Source organism: Neltuma alba, unplaced genomic scaffold, assembly GCF_004799145.2.
Source record: "Neltuma alba isolate B1F8T4 unplaced genomic scaffold, ASM479914v2 tig00001825_pilon, whole genome shotgun sequence".
Taxonomy (NCBI): Eukaryota; Viridiplantae; Streptophyta; class Magnoliopsida; order Fabales; family Fabaceae; genus Neltuma; species Neltuma alba.
Window position 1 is genome coordinate 2,523 of NW_021632632.1, and position 24,444 is coordinate 26,966.

General features: G+C 31.3%; 1 protein-coding gene, 1 long non-coding RNA gene and 1 pseudogene across 5 annotated transcripts; all 3 read right to left on the reverse strand.

The window, feature by feature from the left end:
- Positions 1-1,720: 1,720 nt before the first annotated feature.
- On the reverse strand, positions 1,721-4,774 carry LOC114712256 (peroxidase 7-like; annotated as a pseudogene).
- Positions 4,775-12,124: 7,350 nt separating this feature from the next.
- Positions 12,125-21,234, reverse strand: LOC114712284 (uncharacterized). The gene is made up of 2 exons (XR_003737222.1): positions 20,894-21,234; positions 12,125-12,614 (listed from the first exon to the last, which is right to left on the reverse strand). It is a non-coding gene; the product is annotated as an uncharacterized LOC114712284 (long non-coding RNA).
- LOC114712266 (pentatricopeptide repeat-containing protein At5g55840) lies at positions 13,632-17,805 on the reverse strand. Of its 4 annotated transcripts, XM_028896786.1 has the most exons (4): positions 17,697-17,805; positions 17,235-17,338; positions 16,991-17,126; positions 13,632-16,108 (listed from the first exon to the last, which is right to left on the reverse strand). In XM_028896786.1, the coding sequence occupies exons 3-4, from the start codon at positions 17,086-17,088 to the stop codon at positions 13,849-13,851; spliced, it is 2,358 nt and encodes a 785-aa protein (XP_028752619.1). In that variant the 5' UTR covers positions 17,089-17,126; positions 17,235-17,338; positions 17,697-17,805; the 3' UTR covers positions 13,632-13,848. The 4 variants fall into 4 exon arrangements, with proteins under 4 accessions (XP_028752619.1, XP_028752602.1, XP_028752612.1 ...); XM_028896769.1 differs by having other exon boundaries at positions 13,632-17,126; positions 17,235-17,295; XM_028896779.1 differs by having other exon boundaries at positions 13,632-17,096.
- Positions 21,235-24,444: the final 3,210 nt, after the last annotated feature.

A 24,444-nucleotide genomic window follows, 5' to 3' on the forward strand; every position in this document is an offset into this window, starting at 1 on the left:
CATGAACAATGGTGTGTTTTCATCATCTAAAGTTTGGAAAAACATCTTAGAAAAGTTGAATGCAAACTACCACACTCTCTTAGTTTTAGCCAAATCAAGCAAAAGTTTAATAAATTGTGTGCAAAGCATAGAGAATTTTCTTAATTGTTACAACACACTAGATTTAGTTGGAATGCTGAAACAAACACAGTTACTGCTATTACAGATTGAAATGTAATTATAGAGAGGAGGGTTGAAGAACTATATGCGGTATGTAATTATATTGGTAAGTGTGTATTGTTTACCAAGCCAAATGTCTTCATTTTCACTAAAAATTGAAATGTTACTTTGTAGGTACATCCTGAGGCTAAACAATTTAAGAAGCATGGACTAGAGCATTACAGATTGTTGGGCATACTTTTTAACAAAGCACTGCGATAGGTGTACTTTATTATGCATCTACACAATTCCACCAAAATTTCGATGATGAGGTTCACTTGAAAATGAGCATCCTCACTCTAGAGTCCATGTAAACCTTGATAAGGATGAAGATGACGTTGCCCCAAACATAGTTGAGTGTGTTACACATAGTATAAAATGAAGTATTGAATTCTCTAATAGAAAGAAAAGAAAGAACCTAGGTCTATGCAAATAGGAGAAGTAATTTGAGCATGGGCTGAGGCATCTAAAGCTAGGGGTGAAGCTCAACTTGCTAAGGTTGAGAGGTGGAGTTAAGGAGTCAAGCTAGTGTTGGAACCCCATCATCTATTTTAGTTGTTCTGTTGTTACTGATTGTGTTGTTGTGCTTATGAGATGGATCTTCATAATGATATTTATGTCAAGGCAATGAAACAATTTACCCTCTCAGTTAACAGGAGTTGTTTATAGTTGTGCTATGGAGAGGAAGAAGGCATGGTTGGAAAGCTTATAGAGATATACTACTTGTAGTTTTATATATGGTGATGAATTATGTTTAGTGATAATTTTATGTTAATGTAACTATTTTAGGGAGAGTTTTATTGTTAGTTTATATGAACTATGTGTATTTGACGATTTGATATTAATTTATGCCTTTTGTTTTATTATCTTACAATAGTAGTTTGTATAATTTTCAATCATATGCCTAATTCGTTCTTTGTATTTTACAATTGATTGATTTTATATACGCCATGATTATAGATTGATTTTATGCACAGTGGATGTATATACTTTTTCTTAATTATAATAGATATTTTGTTTTGTTAATAGTAGACAATTTTGTGTTGTTTATTTGTCATTCTATTTTATTTTTATTAAATTAGTTTTTTTACCAGCTTTATAAAGTTAGTTTATATTATAATAAGTTATTAAGTGATTAATTTTACACTTTTTAAGTTGATTTTAAGAATAATTTTTAAAATTAATCATCCATCCAAGCAAATTTTTATGTTTTATTGTTTTTAAAAATAATTTTTAGAAACAATCAACCAAACATTTTTTTTGGGTTAAAATTTGTTTTCGAAAACAGTTTTTTAAAATTGTTTTGAAAATAAAAACACAAAAAACATATCCAAGCAGCCCACAGTTTTTTTCACTTATTTTCTTTGAAGTACTTGACGCAATAATTTCATATTTTATAGTTCACCGAAGAAAATAGTATTGAGAAAACAGAAACGTAACTGACAGGATACAAAATTTAACAAGGAATTAAACAGTGAGAAAAACACTAAACAAATATAAGAACACATGAAAATGAATAAAATCAGTAAGCATTGACAGAATTACAGTTTGTTCTGATTTGTCCATCATCATCATCAGTAAGCACACCAACATTGCCAAGCTTTGCCATGGAGACAGCAACTGGTGGTTAAAAGGCGACGGGTCTGTGCCGACCAAGCCGAAACTAAAGGTGAGGTTCTTGAATCAGCGTGCAACATTTGATCTGAGGACAAGAGTGCCATGTTCTTCTTGAGATTAAGGTAGTAGACAGGGTCGAATGTTGTTGGTGTGGTAGCATCAAGATGAACATATTCTGATGCCCATCTGCACTTTCTTTGTAAGAAGTCAACGTACTTTGGATCCATGGATGGGTCTGCTTTTCCAGTTCCCTTGTAGTTGAAAATCCTATCTTGTATGGAGCCACAAGATGCCCTCCCAACGGTATGAGCTCCTGATGAGCACAAAAAGCCACATGGTCAACGTCAATGAGAAGTTATAGAGTTCTTTTTTTTGAAAAAATACATATGCTTAATGCTAATCCGATCCAAATTTCTCATTAGTTATGTGAAAATTACACAATTTTCTTTTCATAAAATAATGCTTGAATCGAACAAACATCTATCAAAATATACACAAAATTTTCTAAAAGAAAAATAAATGTGCATATGTAATTTCAAAAATTCAAGGTGGCCTAATGTCTTTATTATTATTATTATTATTATTATTATTATTATTATTTATTATTATTATTATTATATTGATATATTTTTTCTTCTTTTAATAAAGGAAGTTTGTATAAGGTTTGTGTAATTTGGTAAAACAAAAGGGAGGGGTCTGGGTAATTCATCAAACAGTGTCTCTCCAATTTAAAGCATCAGATATAATTTATCTATGTAGTTTATATGACATTTTGTATACAAAAATTTTAAAATGTCCTCCTCGGTCCTTAATATAAGACCCAATTAGTGAGTTGGTTTTAGTCCTAAATATAAGACCCATTTCTCATATTTATCAATTTTTCTCTAAATTACCCCTATAGATATTCCCTCAACTATAATCAAGTAGAAGAGAGAGAGGGAGTATTAAGAAAGATGATTATGGTGTTTTAGGAAAAATGTGTCACTTTTCTTATAATTAACTAATTTACCTAACTTCCTTAATCTAATCAAATTAGTTAAATGGATCTTATATTAAGGACCAGAGGAGTATTACATTTTGCTTACCACCTAAAGTTGACCGAAATTTGATTATGTTTAGATCATCAATACATTTCGAACCAGTATTTTATTTTTCTAATTAATTTAGTCTTGAAAAAAAATTGACATTGACTCGTAATTATAGCCATAGACTACTATAAGACCAAACCCGCAACACTAAAATGCACATGGAAAAAATTTTATATCTTATGAAACATATTTATAGGCTAATTTGCAAATGCTGCATGTACAAAAGCTTTGTTTTATTTTTCTAAATTGGTTACCTGAGAGAACGACCAAGTCAAGCACGTTCAAACCCTTAGATTGGAACAATTCAAGCAAAGAAGTAGTGTCTTCACGACCCATCGGTACCGTCTCAGCCTCCTCGGCGATTGAAATCCGTCCATCTTTCCGGCCATAGGGCAGCACCCAATACGGGCCACCCAAAGCTACGGTGGCGTCTCTTGTTGCAGCGGTCAAAATGTCAGCACACGACACCGTTTTGGGACATTTCTTCTCCAGCTCCGCCTTGATGTCATCTATCACTTCAAAACCTCTCAATGTCTTGCTCGCATTTGCTCTCCTTTCACTCGTTTCATGGTTTAAGAGAATAGAGGCATCACATCCCTGTACGTTCATATATATATATATATATATATATATAAATTTAGAAATGATCATTATGAAACTTGAATAAAACTGTACAAAACAAACATTTTAATAAAAGTCTATCTCCTATCTGATAATTTTTTAAGGGAAAGCAATTTCACTGTTTTGTTGAGGAATAATACTATGATTCGAAATACCAACGTAATTAAATATTTAATTTTAGAAAATATTGTGTAATTTTCAAATAGAAATTGAAGATTTTCGTAATTCAACCAAACTAAAATATGTCAAAAGAAATGGACAAAATTAAAAAGAAATTTGTGCAAACTTTTTTTTTTTGGGGCCGTATACCAACAAGAGAGATTTATCTCACTCAAAATATAGAGGCGGCAAAAGATAAATTAGGTTTGCTTCATATAAAAAGAAAAATAGTCAAACTAATAACTGCTTATTTAATGAAATCTAGTGTACACCAACCAGATTGTTGGCGTTCACTTTTTTTAATCTTTGAAAAATGTATGTATAATAGGTGTTCAAAAAAGAGGGAAGATAACAATAATTTCATAATAGCTCTAATTTAATAAAAAATTTATTTTGTATTCATGAAAATAAACATTAAGAACTAGATGTAAATTCAGAACCATTATGTGAAGATTATGAAATAGCGGGATGAGTAACAAAAAATTACAATCTATATAATTAAACGATTTCAGATGAATGACTCGAAAATGAAACATTTTATATTCATGTAAGTGGATAATTTATATAAATTCCTTAGACCCAAAAAAAAACTAACATTAAATTTGTGAAAATCATAATGTAAACAGAGTTATTAATAGATACATAGCATGTGATCCAATAAGGGGACGAAGTAATTTTAGTCTTACCCTCACAAAGCAATCATGGAAATGCAACCTCATGAGACTGGCGCCAAGTGTCCGATCCTTCTTAACCCATTCATTCACTTTCCGATGCACAATGGATTCAAACTCTGCACAAGTCTTGCGATAGTGACCAAAGGATAGGAGATTATCCAGAGTGATTTCATCCAAGTTCGGTGCCTCCAGGGTGAAATCATCATCATCACCACCATCACCATTATCGCCGCCACCTTCAGGCCATGAATTGTATTCCTTATCGCTGTCACCTTCTGACGGCGGTGAACTATATTTCTTATCTTCATCACCACCACTGCTATGAGCATAGTTATTAGCCGAGTTTGCCGATGAAGCTAAAACGCAGTAAAAGGCCAAAAGAAGAAGCAAGAAGAAGCAGGTGAAAGAAGATGACATGGTGATATTAAACTCACCGTCGTCACACCAAATAGATTGATCGATAGAGAAGATATGGACTGGGCACTTGTTGTCCGTAAGACATGTATGTATATATGTGTGTGTATATATATAGTGTTAGATTATTGTTGTTCTTTTTAATATGTAGCAAAACGGAAGACTTTGAGATATTGTGATTATTTTATTGGGACTGTGCAGAAGCAACGTAACGACGTGCGACGCACATAATAACTCGGGCAATATATCATGCTAGCATGTTCGCAAATTCAGATCAATTTATATATATCTCTCTCTCTCTCTCTCTCTCTATATATATATATATATATATTTATATATGTATGTATTATTGTGGCTAATTTATTAAGAGATGCATACTTATAGGTTTGCATGACTGTTCTTTGTTTATTCTCTTTCGCTTTCACGGGTTCTTGTTTAGAAACTTATTTTCATGTTTCTCAAAGGAAGGAACGAATGATACCCAATAATATGTGTGTGTGTAGAGTAGTGAATATGTAATATAATGATTAGTAAATTATGCTAATATGTACCTCTTTAGTGCTAAATTGAAGAATTAGGCCAAATTTTATTTTGATCTTAAATAAAAGATCTCAATCAATTTTGTCTTTCAAATTTATAATTTTTTTAACTCAAAGTATTGACTAAATATAGTAAAGGCTTTTTATTAAGGGGTAAATATAATGGAATGTTCTAGGACCACATTTGTTAGGAAAAAATAGTTTAATTAGTTTTCTTAATATCCATAGATTAGTTACTTAAATTTTAATATTTGGAGGGAGTATTATTTTTCCAGTTCTATTAAAATATGATAGTCTTTGGGAGTATTATTTTTCCAGTTCTACTAAAATATGATAGTCTTTCTTTTTTTTACTTTTAATTTTTATGTCTACAAAAAGCAAATAAAAAAGATGATGAGCTGCACAAACTTGTGTTAAATTTACCTTAAATAATTGCTAATACTTTTTATTTTATTTTTAAGACTTAAACTAACTCATCCTGAAGACCAAAAAAGGAGCACAAAAATTCATACGCAAACACCATGGGCTATGTCACTGTGTGGCACTAATTTGTTCTTCTTCTTCTTTGACAGCTTATAGGTATTTCTCAAGAATAGCTGGCGCAACATCTTGCCTAGTTATTCTGAGGCACCATTTAGATATTAAATATGGACACGTTTACTCACGGGGATTTCAATTTTGATTGGGATGGGTTCCAATTGATCATGATTTTCAGCAGGCCAAAAATAGTTTAAATTGTGCTTTTTTATTTACCTCGAATGTAATGTTTTTATGCTAAGTACATATATTCTCTTCTTGAAAGCAATACTATTTGATGTATTATGGACACCAAGAGAGGTTGAAGCAATGAATGAGAAGCCCAACAATAATTTGGTGCGTGAGGAAAATGGAGGAAACGAAATTTTTTTGATAAGTTTAATTTAAAAAATTAAAAAGTGAGATTAAAAATTTTTAAATAGTTTTTCTTACTTTTTTATCTTGCATATTTTCTTCACAAAATTTTATAATCCTACTTTAACAATTTTTTTTTAAATCAAGCTCATTAAAATTTTTTCTCTCTTCCAATTTCCTCATACCAAACATAGGGCAAGGAAAGAATAATAGTTCAAAAGTTAGTAACTGCTAAATTAATATTACCTCAATCATGATTAAAAATATATAATTTAATTACAATAACAAAAAAATATTCATATATAATTTTGAAAAGAATAATATCTAAATTAAAACAGACATAATTTATTATAGTGAAAAGAACATTTGTGTATAAATTGTATATAATTTAACCAAACAAAGTTACTAAAAAGGATAAAATACTATTTTTATTTAAACTCAAAATAATGTTATCAAAAGATGGAGTCATCAATTCACTGAACTAATCAACTGATCGGAATTGGGCTTTGATGCCATGAGCCACTGCATAGGAAGAGTACTCAAAACAGTTCTAGCGTTTTAGCCTTTCACTTCATTCTCTGCCATATTCCATTTTTCGAAACCTTGTAATTATTACTTTTTTTTTTTTTAACCAGCCTTGTAATCGTTACTTTCAGTCAATTAATATTGTTTTCCACTTGATAAAATGTTTCAATTTGAATCTTTAGTTTGCAGTTTGCAGTTCAATTTTAATAAGAAAAATTGTAACAAAAAAAAAAGAGTAAAATGGAAAAATGACGTACAGGAACCTATTCATAAAAATTATTGTCAAAACTCATATTATTGTTGTTAAAACCCATAAGAATGTTATCATGGGGTCCTATTTATAATTTTTTTTATTTCAGTGGTCTTTTTTTGTCATTTTTTCATTTTTATCTGCCGTGGCAACAAAAAATTAACAACTTGAAAACTTCACAAATGTTGCATCAAGTTTTTAACTGTAATATAATCAAGGGAAAATCTCAAAAAAGATATTTAAAATGTATTAAAAAAACAAATTACAGAGCTGAATTCGCATAATATCATATTAGGATGGGTGGACCAATTTGAAATATTAAAATATTATAAGAGACGCTATTGCCCTTAAAATATGAAAGTGAATTATAACAATTTTTCAGGCATTACTTAAAGCAAATAAGATATTAACAAAATGAGTTAAATATTTTGATTACCCTTCTAATTTGCATCAATTACATAAATCTTTATTTTATTTTAAAAACATACAGTTTAGTCTAATCAATTAATACCGTTAGGAATATTTTAAAAGATTCTAAGAAAATTATTTTTCACTAAAATTTATATTAAAATAAATTTTATTTATTATTTTACTCCTCATTCTAATAAATCACTAAATTATATTTTTATAGTTACAAAAATTTTATTTAGTTAGCGTAAACATAAAAGACTTGACTTGATTAAAAATTTGACCAATCATCTCAATAAATATATATATATATGCACACACTTGACTAAATATGTTTATAAATTCTTGTAAAAAAATGTGTTTAAAGTTTTTGAGTTATAATTTTAAATAATTTATAAAATATTTTGAACTCTAAACAAAAACTATGTATTCAAAATATGTTTTTATAATTTAAAAAATTAATAAAATAAATAATTTTTAATGAATGTGATAAAAATTTAAACTTATAAAATTTTATGATTTAAATCAAAATTAATAAATTTTATAACATATTATAAATTTCAAAATATAGAGTATAATTATTTTTTAATTTTATAAAAAAATATTTATACAAAATATAAATGTCTAAATAATTGTTATGTTAAAAATGGGTATTTTGGTTAAAAAAAATTAAAATCAAACTTAGTGGTCAATTAATGATTTAGGTGGATAGAAACAGAATCTTAAATATAGGAGAGAGGTTTGTATAACATACATTTTAATTTTAAGGAAGATTTATATACATTTTCAAAATAGAGGGAATATTTCTGTAATTGAGATAAAATAGGACGTGGCCGGTGTATTTTATTCTAACAAAAATTATTCCTCAATAACAACTTGTATTGATAGTTCACACTTGAATAAAATTAAGGTCCTAAAACTTGAAAATGGATTATAATAAACTATTAATAAAAGTTAATTTTTAGTTCACAATTGGGTAAATTAAATTCTTAAAATATGAAAGTGATTGACAATAATTTTTCAGGTATTAACAAAAATTGATTTCTTCATAACAATTTTTTATTAACAGTTCACATTTACGTAAAATTAAAATTCTAAAACTTGAAAGTAGATAATAATAAGCTATTAACAAACTTAATTTCTCAATAATAACTTTTATTAACAGTTCACACTTGCTAAAATTAAAGTCTTAAAAATTGAAAGTAATCGACAACAATTTTTCGGGTATTACTTCAAACGAATAAGTTATTAACAAAATTTGACTTCTCCATAACAACTTTTATTAGGTAAAATTTAAAGTTTTAAAACTTGAAAATGGATGACAACAGTTCTTCAAGTATTGCTTAAAACAATTAAGCTATTAATAAAAATTAATCTCTCAATAACAACTCTTAAAACAATTTTTTTTTATATAACTTAGGAATAGTGGCATCTTTTAACATTTTAATATTTTAAATTGGTCCACCCATCTTGATATGGTATTATGCAAATTCAGCATCCTGATTTGTTTCTTATACATTTTAAAAATCATTTTATGGGGAAGCCTTAGATTAGAATCTACAAGCTGTTGGTTGAGGTGATAAACAACCTCATTTCTGTAAGGAGAAAAACACATATTCAAATCCTAAAAAACACGCTTGTTGGAAAAAAAAAAAAAGGAGCAAAAATCCTTTGCATTCTAAAACTCAAAAAAGGAAACCTTGATCAGATAAAAAAAATAATATTTGTATTACCGGATTTGATTGCCACCATTTATTAAGATACGTTGTTTTCTTTTGTTGCTTTCAATTTTTTAGTTGTACAACACTGATTTTGTGCTGTGTGATCTATACTCATTCCATGTTTAGTAGGAACATTAACGGCTGCGTTAATTTTTACGATTTTCATCCAATTGTTTCTTTTGGAAAACAAAATCATGATTTTAATGGTATAAATAGGTAAAGAAACAAATTTCAAATTATACAAATATTCCCCTCAATTTTGATAATTTACATAATATTCTCTTATATTTTCAAAACTTATACAATCCTCCACAGAAACAAAGATCAAATTAAACAATTTTTGTTAATTTCAACAACTTACGTGAACCTCTCCTAGCAATCGAAATGAGACTTTGTTAATGGTCAATATCAATATTTTAATGATTAACATTAATTTTAACAGTAGGGATTGCTACAATTTAAAACTTCTGGAATAAGTTCGCACTTAAAAAAACTTTCAAGTCACTAGTGCTTTTGATGAAAGAAAACTTTATGAGCAAATTTGTACCTTAATGTAATTTTTTTTCGGTTTCATCATACAGATATAGAAGTATTTTGAACAAAAGTTCACATAATTTTGGTAAACATCATAAAGTACATACAACTGATTCATAAAAATTAATTACCACAATTTGCCTGCCTTTGGGAAATGATGCTATGCCGTCAACCCCCCCGCCCCCAAAACCTTTTACCTTATAAAAAGATGAACGCTTTACAACTTAGAAGGAAATTATAAAACAAATTAAGCATTAATATATTGCATTCTCCAAAATGGTACCAAAGATTCATTATATTTTCTGTTTTTTTTTTACCCTTCAAGATTCATGATATCTTTCAGTCATCAATTAGAAAATTGCACATGCTTTGTGAACATGCAGTTCTGGGGAACGTGTGAATATAAAGTCATATATAAACCCTTATAGGTTAATGTATTTTATTATCTATCAACCAAAAAGAACTAGAGAGAGATTTGGAAAGGCAAATTGAAATTGCTTCAGAATGGCAACAAGATTTTCTCAAGCGTTTATGGGGATTCTTATATGCTTTCATCTAGTTGTTTCAACCTCAGGTAATTATTCTAGCTTAATCTCAATTTTCAAGTTATGAATGGTTTCTCGTATTGTCGATCAAATGTGCATATCAATAATAGGTATAAGGGGGAAAAAAATATGCGGGTCCCTGTAATTTTATGATATTTTTAATTATATGTAGTTTTTTTCATTAAATCCCCATACTGTTTTTAATTATAGGTATTCGTAATTTGTTAATTTGTAAGAAAAATAATGTTGGTAGCTGATGATACAACTGACTTTCACTTAACATACACTTGAGCTAATTGTGCCACGTGAATATAAATAAAATAAGAATTAACCAGACATTGTATTTTTTGACATTTTAAGGCGACATTGAGTCCACAAAAATTCTGAATACCTGCAACTCTTTCACAAATACTTTTGGATAAAAAATGAACCTGAACCCCTCTATATTTTATATCTCCATAAATAAGTGCGGTCTATTGTGTCGAACAATGCAGGGCAATTACCAAGTGATATTGTTCCTGATGAGTATTTGGAATGTAACGGATGGGATTGCTCTGAGCCTTTAAAATGTGATCAAACTAGCTCTACCAAGGGCTATCTAACTCAATTTCAATGTTGCTGCAGAAAGAATGCTGTGGGGCATTGAATTATATGACCTTCATTTAAACATTATATGATGAATAATATTAATAACGAGGATGTTGGTATGTTCATGTGTCTTTGTTCATCACCATTTGGAGAAGCTAAATAAATTTCAAGCGGGGAAAATTATGACAGATGTCGTTACAACCTATTAAATGAAGGGGGGAAATGAATTTTAATGGAAAGTTCATGTAAAAATGAGAGTAACATCCAGATAATGAATTAAGAGACCCTTCAATATTAAGCTCTCTTGCAAAGCAATTAATATGGCCTCGTCTGTCTCATGAAATTCGCAACATTTCGTAAATTCATAACAAAAAGTAGAGGTATGAAATATTGAAGTTACTTTTGTTGATAGTTTCAAGTTAGCTGCCCAGGCAAATATGAGCTGCTAGCGTAGCAGTACCGGTTGAACCATCATGCAAACTCACTAATGGCTCAGTTTGGGTTCAACCAGGTTGGACCAAAGTCAAGGTTCTCCTATACTGCATGCTTATTTAAATTAAGCTAGGAATAGCAACAAATTGTTGATTGAAATTATAAACAGTCTCATTCCATAAAGAGGAGAACCTTAATGCTCCTGAATAGAGATTAGTTTCAAATCTAAAGTGATTTGAGGATATTCTAACTTGTACCAAAGTCCAATTCATCTCAGTTGGCAGCTTGTGGGGGCCTTATCCGCGATCATGAAGGCACTTGGGTTGTGAGATTTTCTTATTAACTTGGCATCTATTCTCCCCATGAAGCCAAGGAATGGGGAATGTTAAAGGGTCTCAATCCTGCAATCCAAATGGGTTTCAACAATCCTGTAGAGGAATCTGATAACCAGAATTTAATACACTCACTCAGATTGGAATTCTCACTCTACAACTTGCTCGACAACTTTGCTAGAGGTGAAGAGGTTGCTTTCTCTGCTAAGAGAAGCTCATCTCCAGTATGCTCTAAGAAAGTGTAATGTTATTGCAGATGCTCTAGCCAAGATGGGTTTCACTGGCACGGTCATCTATAACACAAATCCTCCTAACTTGAGGACTCTGGTGCAGAAAGATTTATTGAGATTGCAATCCCCTACTACTTAAATTTTCTCTTTTAGGCTTTTTGCCTTCTTTTATACCCAAAAAAAAAAAAAAATTAATTAATTAAGCTAGGGATAAGTCTGCACAAGGTAGCCAGAAATTAGATCAGGAACCAAAACAATTTTTGGTAAACCAAACGATATTTTGACTTGATGGAAATGTACTTGAAACATAAAATAAAACGTATAAAAATAAAAAATTTGACCCTATCAAAGCTCAATATATTTTCAAACCATAATATATTATTTCATTGAAGACTTCTTATATTATAGTATTATTATGTTGACCATTAAACTTATTATGAATCTGTTTCTCATATATAGCAAAACAAATCTACAACACAACAAACACAGTATGAATAAATGTAACCAAAGGATCAAGTATGATCATCATGAAGAAAGTAACCTTAATGCATGCAAGTTTACAGAACTTCTAACGGCCTCTCCCTTTCCAAAATAAGATCGGCTTAGAACATTACTCCAACATGTCTTTGCCATAGCTTCTCTAATGGAACTGCTCTCATGATTAGACTCTTCGATTCCTCTTTGTCTTGAGCTTAACTGCTTAAGTTGCTGGAGTGTAGAACAATCACAAGCATCAATCTCCTTTCCAACTAAATCTTTAACAGTCACAAAACACTAGCCCTTTTCCATCACTGTCAACCAAATTTAAACCGTGTATAATTACTGAGATTCTGCATGGACTCCTGAAACTGATCAGGCAATAAAAAGCCAGGACAGATTAAATTCCTTCTCAAGAATTTGAAGTATCCCGAATAAAGAAAATCAAAGTACATGCAATACATCATGTTTACAAATTTGCATGAGATAGGGGTTGTTTTCAAATAAAAAATGGACATATATCATTTCACAACAAAAATACAGGCACGAGAGAACTACATACAAACATTATGCACCTCGTCTCTACCAAAAGGTGGATGAGCAAAAGAATTGAAGTCAGAAATTTGCTCACGATCTAACTTAGCCAACCAATCAGCTTCTCCATTTTCCTCTCTATACAGAAAATTAACATGCAAATTCCTATACAAGGTCTTCTAGAACAGTCAATAATATCTTGAAAGGGATGATGACCATGGTTGCCTCTTGTGATTGTTGATATTGTACTTGCACAATCACAAAAAACCTCCACAGATCAATAGCCTTTCAACCAGCATAACTCTAAAAGCCCATAGCAATTGCGTGAGATACAAGTTCCAACCAAGGTTATCCAAGGGTAACTGGTAGAAATGAAAACTTTTGGTATTAATATTCAAGAATCCTCTATAGAAAAGGGAAACTAAAAGCAACAATGAACTGTAAACACACTGAAACAAGTTATGACCCACTTTTCCCCTCCTTCAATAAACCTTGCCACACAAAACAGTAGGCCCGCCCATCAGTAACTTTTAAGCCTAAAAGGCTAAAAAAGGACCAATAACACCAAATTATCCATGTGGTGCCAAAACATTACCCAGGGTACTGAATGGAAGAGCAAAAGAACACACAGACCATTATATACTACAGCAGTGAAGCATATTTTGGAAGTTTATAACTAGAAAACTTACATACGCAGCTATAGCCAAAAGTGTGGACAGTTGCTATGACGTCAAAAGCCTCATTTTGACAATAGGATATTACTAACTTCAACATCAGCACTAACATAAATTAATGAACCATGGCAGTTACCTGTATTCGGCATCTCTAAACAAGAATCTGCCAGCTACCAGCTAAAGACTACTAGTCTGTCCTCCAGATGCCTACAGATAGATACATGAGGAACTCTTACATGCTGTAAATCAGCAGGTTAACCTGAGACTAATTAATACAGCACGCCAGTAGTACCATCATGAAATTATCATCTCATCCTCCTCTGCCAATTTGCATTATTGACGAAGGAAAGGCTGCATATGATGAGTCAAGCAAATTGTTAACTTTATGCTTAGTTGCTCATCGTTTTCTCCCTCTATTATGCCTCAAGAAATTCAACTTTTTCCAGGCAATCATCAAAAACTCATTCAATCGATTCGTGCCTCCAGACCAATCCAAAGGTACCAATCCTCTATCCTGTAAATCCTTTAAAAGCTTTTCCTTTTCACCGTTAAAATTTCCATCACAGGCAGAACAAATAAGAACCGTGTAAATTGATAAATTGGGCCACAGATGCCTTTGCTTCATTTCTTCATAAAGTTTGAAAGCAGCCATAACATCACCATTGGCACAAAAGCCAGAAATAAGAACATTGTACGCAGCTACATCAAGCTTCATACTACAGCACTCCATTATACTTCTCAGGTAAAAAACCTTCTCAAGGTTACCTTCTTTGCAACAAATGTGCATCAGAGTAGTGAAAGTAGCAACAGTTGGAATCATCTGACTTCGAAGCATGAAATCAAGAACTAGAATGGCATCTTCAATATTCCCAGAGGATGCAAGCCCCCTAACAATTGCACTCTCAGCAACATCATAAGAGCAGACACCAAGTGTTTTCATCTCATCCTTTAGCCTCATTGCTCCCTGTACATTTCCCACTCTACACATGCCATTTATTAAAGTGACATACTGTCTACATGTAGGAATACATCCAATTTCCAACAAGGAATGCAGAATACGATGGGCTCCCCTAAAAGCGGAAACTCTAACTAGTCCATTGAAAAGGGCATTGTATGTATCAACACTACACGCAACTCCTAGCCGTTCCATTAGATCTACCACATCAAATGCCAATTTTATCTCATCCTTTCCACATAACTTGGTAATAAGCATGTTAAAAGTATAAGTATGAGCTACTAAACCATCAATTGTCATGCTTTTCAAAAATTTTACAGCAACTTCCAATGCATCAGACAAACAAAGAATAAGAGAATGCCATGTTAACCTATCAGGTAGAAAACCTTGTCTGATCATGTCTTTATATACCCTAAAACAATTTGTCATGGCATGCGTCTTGGCATATCCATGCAGAAGAATGTTGTAAGTAGCCAAACTGAAAGATAAATTTCTGCTCCTCATGTCTGAAAGGATATTATTTGCCTCAACCATTTGTCCCATCTTTGAATAATGATCCAGAAGCACATTGAATGCAATAGTGTCGAGCTTAACACCATTGTTCAGCATCTCTTCAAAAGTAAACAAAGCAACTCTAGAATGACCTGCCTTAAATAAACCACTAACTAACGCAGTGTATACAGCAGGATTTGGTGTTAGTAATCCTTTTTCCATTGCTTTCTCTGACAAAATGAGTGCAGCAGCTAATTTACCATTCCTGCATAGCCCAGCAATAAGACTAGTATATGTGTAACTGTCAGGAAGCAAATTATTCATCACCATCTCATTTAAGAGACCAATTGCATCCAACAAATTTCCTGATCTACACATCTCAGAAAGTAATGTATTGTAAGAAACAGTATCAATTGCAGAAGGTTGGCAGTGAAGTCTATGCAAGAGGCTTTTTGCCTCATTAATATGTCCACCGATGCAAAGTCCTTTCAATAGACTCCCAAATGTAAAATGGCTTGGAAAATGGCCAATAGTAATCATTTCATCTAACAAAGAAAAGGCTTTTAACGCATCACCCAAAACCGCATAACCATTTATGATACAATCAAGAGTAATGCGGTTGGGATCAAGACCCATCCTACTCATGTGATGCATGAAATACTCAGCCTCTCGAACTTTTCCACTTCTACAAAGACTGGCAACCAACACATTGCATGTAAAGTGATCTGCAACATGACCTTTGCGATTCATCACTGCATATGCATTTAAAGCCTCTCTTGTGTTCCCCGTTTTGCAATAGTTGTATATTAATGTTGAGTACAGAATGCAGTTTGGCACAAGTCCTGCCTTATACATTTTACACATTATCTCCTTTGCATTATTTATCTTCCCCACCTTTAAAAACCCATTTATAAGCACTGAAAATGTGACAACATCAGGGTCTATAGAATCTTTCAACATATTATTTAGCACCAGCACAGCTTCATTTAGTAAACCATTTTTACACATACCATCAATAATTGTTGTATAACTTATACACTTAGGTCTCAACCCATTCAACCTCATTTTCTCCAGAATACTGGAAACTAGGCCAAATTCAGCATGCCTGGATAACCCTTTCAGAAGTGCCCCATAAGTCATTTCATTAGGTCGTAGGCCTTGTGATTCCATCAAATCCAAAAGTCTCAATGCTTCACCAATATTACCCTCCCTACAATGCCCATCAATTAAAATATTGTAAGTGATGGAGTTTGGTGATAAATTAAGTAATGACATCTCATCAAAAACACAAGTAGCAACTTGAATCTTCCCCTCCTTAACAAAGCCATTAATCAGTGTATTATAAGTAATCGCATTAGGATATACATCATTCATTCTCATCCTTTTCAGTAATAGATAACCTTTTGCACTCCTTCCATCCCTACACAAACTATCAATGAAAACATTATATGTACAAACATCTGCTATGATGCCCCTTGAGGCCATGTGGTCAATCAGTTCAGACGCTGCTTTATACCTTCCTTTCTTGCAATACCAATTCAGCAGAGTATTATATGTAAATACAGTTGGAAAATAACCACTGTCTTCCATTTTCTTTAACAGATAACCAGCACTTTTAAACTTCCCTTCTTCACATAAAACATTTAACAATATGTTCAGTGTAGCAACATCGGGATGAAACCTACTGGCCAGCATTTCTTTGAAAAAAGACCAAAACAATTCAACTTTCTGGTCTTTTACCAATGACCCTAGCACCATGTTGCAAGTGGACATAGATGGCTTTAACCCACGTAGTCCCATCAATTTGAAAGTATATACAGCATCTCCAACCATCCCTTCCCGTAAACAAACCCTAATTAGGAGGTCAAAAACAGCTGGGCTTGAATTGCAAAAGGGGTATGTCTCCATCAGGCCATAAAATACAGAGTTAAAACCAATGGGCATGTGTAAAAGATGTTTTAAAGCAGACTTAGCAAAGCTGTACATTCGAGCTCTAACTAGTATGTGTGTTGTAGTGCACACTATATGGGTAACATGATTGAGCTCCAAACCAGGTTGCCTGATGACCCATTTAAGAAATTTCAGAGCTAACCTTCCATGAACAGGTCTGAGGGCAGTCAATCTGTATTTCATAAAATTCAGTGACTCCCAACGGTCGATAGTCAAAATTGTATATATACTCTTCTCCATATCTGAAACTGTTGAATCCAAAAGGTACAAGTTTGACTCTGAATCGAATGCAAAAAGTAAAACAATGAGGTTCAGAAAGCTTGATTTACAGGAATCATAATCGCAGGTGTGATTAATGAAAGAGATAAAGGGGCAAAGGAGCCTACCTTGATTCAAAAAGAATAATTACTTGCAGATACTTGTCCTCTCCACTGACAACAGATGAAGCTGCCATCAGTCTCAGTATTAGGATCACTGGTCATCTAGTAATCTGCTTTGAAGTCGTTGATAGAAATTCTACAGAATCATCATCACATGATAATTAATTTATCAACTGATGCCACAGACAATTCAGATTCCATAATCTGGCTTCCTAAAAATATAAATACAAAGAGGCTATAAAGATTTTTCTCCCCTAAAAATTATGCTACGCTGGACACTGTTTTCTTCCTTATTGTTGAAAATTAAATCTTCAGTCTAATGAACACAAAAAGTCTAACGTAGCTGTGAATTTGATGTCTGAACCTGATCAATCAACCTTCTCAAGACTCCTACTTTTATCTATGACATTCATCGTGTGTTTCAAACTCTTACTATTTTTCCAAGACTTGAAGTGGATCAGGGGTTACCTGATTTACGATAGGAAGCTCTGCCAATGAATTTAAAGAGCTTTGTTTGCTGAGCAATCTCAACCACAGCAGAGCTATTTCTTCTCAGGAGAAGTTTAAGAGCCATGTTATCACACCCCTAAACCTGGAGGTAAACGAACACAATTAAATGGAGTTCATATGTCTGTCAGCCTACAGAACCAAAGGTAATTAAACCATGACAAAGAAAACTCCCATATAAAATATAGGAGGCTTCCACCAGATATTGACCAAGCCTGCCCTGAGATACAGGCCTTTCCCGTTTAATACAGTGACCCACTATCCATACAGATTTTTACGAGCCATGCTCCCTACATGCACCACACACTTAAAATCATTAGAGCCATGCCATGGCAACATGACAAAGGGATAAAGAACTATCATCAACCTTAGTTGTAGCAAACGTTATTCCTTATTTGCATCAATTTCATTCTAGCTCACTATATCATCTACACAAAAAAGTACATTGCCTGCCCAAAAACCCTCATTCAATAAGAGAATGGAAATATGGTAACTCATTCAAGATCCAAGTCGGATTAATGTGTTTGACCTCTTGGATTCTTATTCATCTCAATGCCTAAAACTACTTTCAATCTTACTCTATTTATAGTAAATTAAATATAATGATAGAGCATTTACATGATACTGAACAATATAACTTGTTACTAACGACACAGTAAAATCAAGTAACAAATTCTGGACTTGATTTTATCTTCACACTATAGTAGACGCGAAACTCATGAGTCATGAGGTGAAGATCAATGAAGAATAAGATATGATAGATACTCCATCTCACTGTCTAGGGGAGAAAGTTTTGGTAAGAGTATTAATTAACACTGATTGTGAGAGACCAAAACCTCAATAACTTTCTGCTTCAGAATTTAAAATTTTAAAAACCACAAGTAACCAACTTTAGTGACATTTAAATAACTTAATCATCAATATTAATAAATGTTGAGCTTTTGGGCTGAATTCCAAATTACTGAATCAAGGGTGGAAATATATGTAGCCCAACACTAATAAATTATCAAATAAAGACTAAAACCCCACCAACTAAGGTGCGACTTGAGCTCAAAAGTATAGGAAATAATAAAACATACTAAATTCATTAAGCGAATAATTTGGGATGATTATTAAGATTCACATTAAGTAAGGAACATAGAGCCAATTATATTCAAACTCCACTACAAGAAACATTGAGTAAGCCACGGAATTACCAACTGGATTCAAAATTACCAATGGAATTTCTGACAGAATCTATTCCATTGCTAATTTTTCTGTCACACATATTTTAGCGACAGAATTTTTAATTCCAATGCTAATTTACCCACGCATTTCTGTCAGAAATTATATCAGTAATTAGTGACGGATTTTGGACAGAAATTTTCCCTCACAAATTTCCAACGGAATTCCGTCGAAAGTTAGCCACGAATTACCACAGAATATTCCATGGCTAATTAGCCACGAAATTCCGTAGGAAATTGTTGATGGACATCTGATGGAATATTGAATTATCTAAACTTGTGCAAGCAGGAGGTGGCCTAGGGTGGAATAAATTGCCCTGATAAGGCAGTGAAGAAGATAAAAACGAAGGGAAAAAATAGATAGTTGGGTAGAATATGATAAAAGATTATATATTTTATGTAAACTTCTGCTCCCTATATAGTATCATAATTAATCAAGCTTTGAAAAAAAATTGAAAAGGAGGACGAAAGGAAAAAATTCGGGTTAAATCAAAAGGCGCAAGATTGCATGTCTGTATTCAAATTTCAAAATGCTGTCGCATTTAATAGAACTCAATACAAGTTGATGTATTATATAGGTTCAAAACTTGAAGATGGGGCCTCATTTGAAATTTCAAAACGTGGTAAAACAAAATAAGAAAGTTGACCCTTCAAAAGGAATAAAGAAACAATGTAAAACAGCAATGTCTTTGCCTTTAATGCGAACAAGAGAATCCTGAGACTTTAGTTCGCTTTTCGTCAAATTCAGACAGAACTACCTGCAGTCTCCATCAATCAGTAGAGCAGAAGTATTATATAGTTCTAACTATAAAGAAGCATGTGAAATCCCGATCTAAACATCTACATGCGGCGGAAATATTGTATAGTTCTAATTGACAGGTATACCTTTAGGAGGCTCTGGATACCATGTGACTATTACGCGGGAAAATGATGAGATACGTTCTCATCAATGAAATCAATATATATACAGACACATACACTCAAAAAATATATATATATAGACACACACTTATATACACACATACAAGAGTGTTTGGGAACTATGTACATCACAACTCTAACACTATATTTGGTACGGGTTTTTCAGAGAAGAGAGGACAGAAGCTGCTCCCCTCCTTTTGTTTGGCTAGTATAATTTTTTAGTAAGGGAGGAGAGTTGCTCCCATTTCCTTATTTGATTAAGATATTTTTTAAATAGAGAAGGGACTCTTCTCTCCTTCCTTTTTCTTTCTAGCCTCCCCTTTAAAAGTAGAGTTTTTTTGGAGAGGGAATAAGAGATAAAATTTTAAATTTCAAGATTAACCTAACTAAAATATTTTAATTCCTCGTATATCCTTTTGATTTGTTAGCCTCTAATTAATTGTAAATATTTTTATATAAGAAAGTTCTTTTAAACATCTAACAAAAGGTTGTTGAGATAATTGTCTTCAAAATTAGTGAATATTCCTAAACCTTTTTTTTTTTTCTAATTTCAAAAAGTCGTTGGTATTTTTTTCCACCTTCAAAGTCTTTTTTTTAATTGAAATATATTACTCACAACTTTTTATTTTGATATCCTATATGTGACTGTCTTATAAATTAAAATTGGTGAATTATATTATATATACAATTATATCTGATAAAATAAAAAAGTATCCTTTTAAATTTTATGAGATTAAAATAGTAAATTTTTTATTAGAACAAAATAAGTAAGATATTATTAAAATTCTTCCTCCCCTTTCCTCAATCAATCCAATCCAAAAGATTATTAAAATCCCCCCCTTCCTTTCCCCTCCCAGCGTAACTGAATACATTGAGATGGTTATATGCTTGTCACTAATTGCAATTGCAAATTCATTCCAGAAAGTCAAAAACAGGCACTCTTTCCCAAGCATTGAAAAAATTAAGGTCCACGAATTCCACTCCCTCAGTAGAGCAGAGAAACATGAAACTTACCTATTGACGACCCACGAGGGAGGACCCACGAGCTAGATGAGAACAGAGGAGGAGGGGAGATTAGATATGAGAAACTAGAACTTCATCGTCGAATTCGAGGGGAAGAGCTGGAGAGTAAAGTGGACGGCGCTGAGCTTCTGTAATTTGGGAGTGGGACTGTCGAGTGTCGATGGACATATCTGAAGGGGGGGAGGAGTGGACGCGGGCAATGCTCTGGCTAGTGAGGTGCGACCGTACGAGCTCAAAGCTGGAGTGGAGGCGGAGTGGACTCTCGTTGGCCGGCTGCTGCTAGGTTAGGCGCCGCAAGCGGATGAGGAAAGAGTTCTGAACAGAGACACGGAGCGTGAGCCCCTCGTTTTTATTAAGATCGGGATCGAAAAAATACGTTTACAATAAGTAATTATTATCCATACGAATTGTCTAATACTATTTAAGAGGTATTTGGATAAAATCAAATTATGATTTGAAAAATAGTTTCTGGAGAATAAATTCTAAGAAGAATAGATTTTGTGAAATAGTAATTCTGAAAAGTGAGAGTGTTTAGATAGTCGTTACCAGAAATATTTTTTACATGTGCAAATTACTAAAAAAGACATAAGTTAATATGATAATTATATAAGAGATAGATTTTATAATATATTTTAATTTGAAGGAATAAAATTGTTAATAAAATAATTTTTACTAACATAATTAATAATATATAAGATAATATAATTAACAAATAATTAATATGTGTATATATTTATAAATTATAAGATTAAATATGTTTATAGAAAAATAATTCTTTTTTCTAACAGAAAAATATTAATTTTCTTTAAATATTTTCTGGTAGAAAAACTGAAAAAAGAATAAATAACAACGTACTACCTCTTTTTTGGTCCCAAAAAAAACAACATACTACTTCTGAACAGTAAAGCACCGAAGACAATATACTACCTCTAAACAGTAAAGAACTGAAGGGGTATATATGTCTGGTCAAAATGCTTCTTCTTAAAACCAGCTGACACTCTCCTATTTTTTTCAGAAGCATATGCAAAATGCTTCTCACAAAATCATGGTTTTAGCGTCAAAATCATAGTTATTGATTTCTGATGGGTGTTTGGGTACATTTTTTCCGAACCATGGTTTGGAATGATACCCAGACACCCTTTTAGTAAAAAGTCACCTCTATTAGGTATCTTTTCAATATGTATTTTCAAACACAATCCCAATTGTTACCCCTTAGTCTTTATGTTTCGTATCGTGTTTAATATACATTAACGTCCTCACTGTTTAACTTAGATAGCTCCATTTTATTTTAAAAGCTTATATAGATTTTTCTTAAAATCAAAATATATATTATACAAACTTATCTTGTAATTTTGAGATCCACTTTCTATCAACCCCATCAATAAATAATGAGATTGACCCACTATTTTGACGAAAATGCCTTATCTTAACACAAATATTACTTAGTAATTATCATTTAATCATATATCTTTATTTGAAATTAAAAAAACAATTTTAATACATATTTTAGTATTTTTATTATATTATTAAATTGATTACTATATTATAAATTTAATTAATTTTATAAACACAAATTTTTATTTAATAATAGATATAAATTTTTAATCTCATAATTATATATATTAGCTGAAAATGTTTTATAATTGTATATGTGTATTTTCAATTAAATTATAAAGTTGTGACTAAATTTAGTGAAAATATGAAATAGATTACTAATAAATATTAATATTAAAAGATAAACCAGAGATTTAATATAATGAGTGGTAAAGTAATAAACAAAATTTATTCTACTATTATTTTTTTATTAGACAATATGCTTAAAGAATCTTTTCAGAATATTCTTTAATAGTCTTAATGGTTTGAACTGAAATGTATATTATCAAAATAAAGAAAAGATCCATGTAATTAAAGCAAAATAGAAAGATAGCCAAGGTATTTTACTTTTAATCTTAATAATTTTTCCAAAAAAAAAGTTTACTTTAGATAGGTTTTTATGTTTTTAATTTTAACTCTTATAGAGTCTTTAAAAAATTAAAATATATATACGCACTGGCTTTAATAACTTATATCAATTTTTTAAAGGTTAAAATATATATTTAGTCTTTTAATTTTATACAAGATTTTAATTTAATTTTTTAAGTTTAAAAAATTTTTTCTCCTTTAATCATAAAATCATTAGGTGTAAATAATGATTTGTTGTAACAATCATAATTTTTTTGAAAATTAAACTTAATATATTGGTATTTAAAAAGTTAAAATATATATATAGCCTAGATTTAATAACTTAGGTTAATTTTTTTTCTATAAAAAAATATATTAGCATTTAAAAATTTTTATCAACATTTATGACATTAATATCATCTTTTTTGTTAATAATTTTAAATTTATAAAACCAAAAGTATATTTTTTAAAGTTAAGGGATTAAATTGAAACCCTATATAAAATTAAAATATTAAATAAATACTTTAGCCTTTTATAAATTAATCTAAGTTATGATTTTCTTCATTTTATAAAATTGATGTTTTTATCAAAAACAAATTGGATTAATTTTATAAATTATAGAAATTTACTCAAGCCCTACTTCATATATCATCATAAAAAATTAGTCACATATAAAAGGATTCGATTACAAATCCTATTAGATATAATACTGATTTTAAGATAACTAGTTTCAAGATTGCAAATCTTATTCTATGAAGGTAAAACTTTTCCCAATCAACCAAAAAAAAAAAAAACAAGAAGAAGAAGAAGGCAAGACTTGGCAACTAGAGGCTGTTATTGAGGATATTTTAAGAAATTTACAATTCACAATGTTAGTTTTTCATTGTCATCATAATAGACATGTCTAGCAGTGTAGTCTTTCTATAGATCATCTTGAATCAACTCTCTGAACAATAGTTGGTCCATTATTTTATCTAAAAAGAAGAAAAAGACTACAAAAGCTTGCTATTATGGCATTATATACTCGACCGATTCCTCAGTCCATAAATTTTTTTTATTTGCACTTTAAGGCCACTCATAACTCCTTTTATGTTCTCTACTTCTGTATGATAATTCATTAGATTCTATCACATACCAATTTTAAGTCACAAGAACATCTTCTTGTCTTTTGCTCAAAGAAAAAGGTTATCAATTTGCATTTCTTTTATGCATGATATTTCTCCACTATTGCACAATACATTTCGATGATGCTCAACTCTTTTTCGAATTATGATATTTGTTCTTCTAATAGTGACTTCCTTAGAACCTTTTTCTATTTTTTTTTCATTTTTAGTTATTCTGATGTAGTACTTTAAAGTCTACTATTTAATATATACACACACATATATGGATTGTTTTTTATTTAAAAAAAATCCTATTTTATGATTTAATCAATATATATAATGTTGTCAAATATTGAGCACTATTACCATGAAAAAAGCCGCAAACAAAATTTGGGGTATATAATTATGCTCCCTAAATATTCTAATATATGTAAGTATGTGTCTAACCATCTGACTCACCGGTCTAAGTACTTCAGTATAATTACATAAACCAACTCA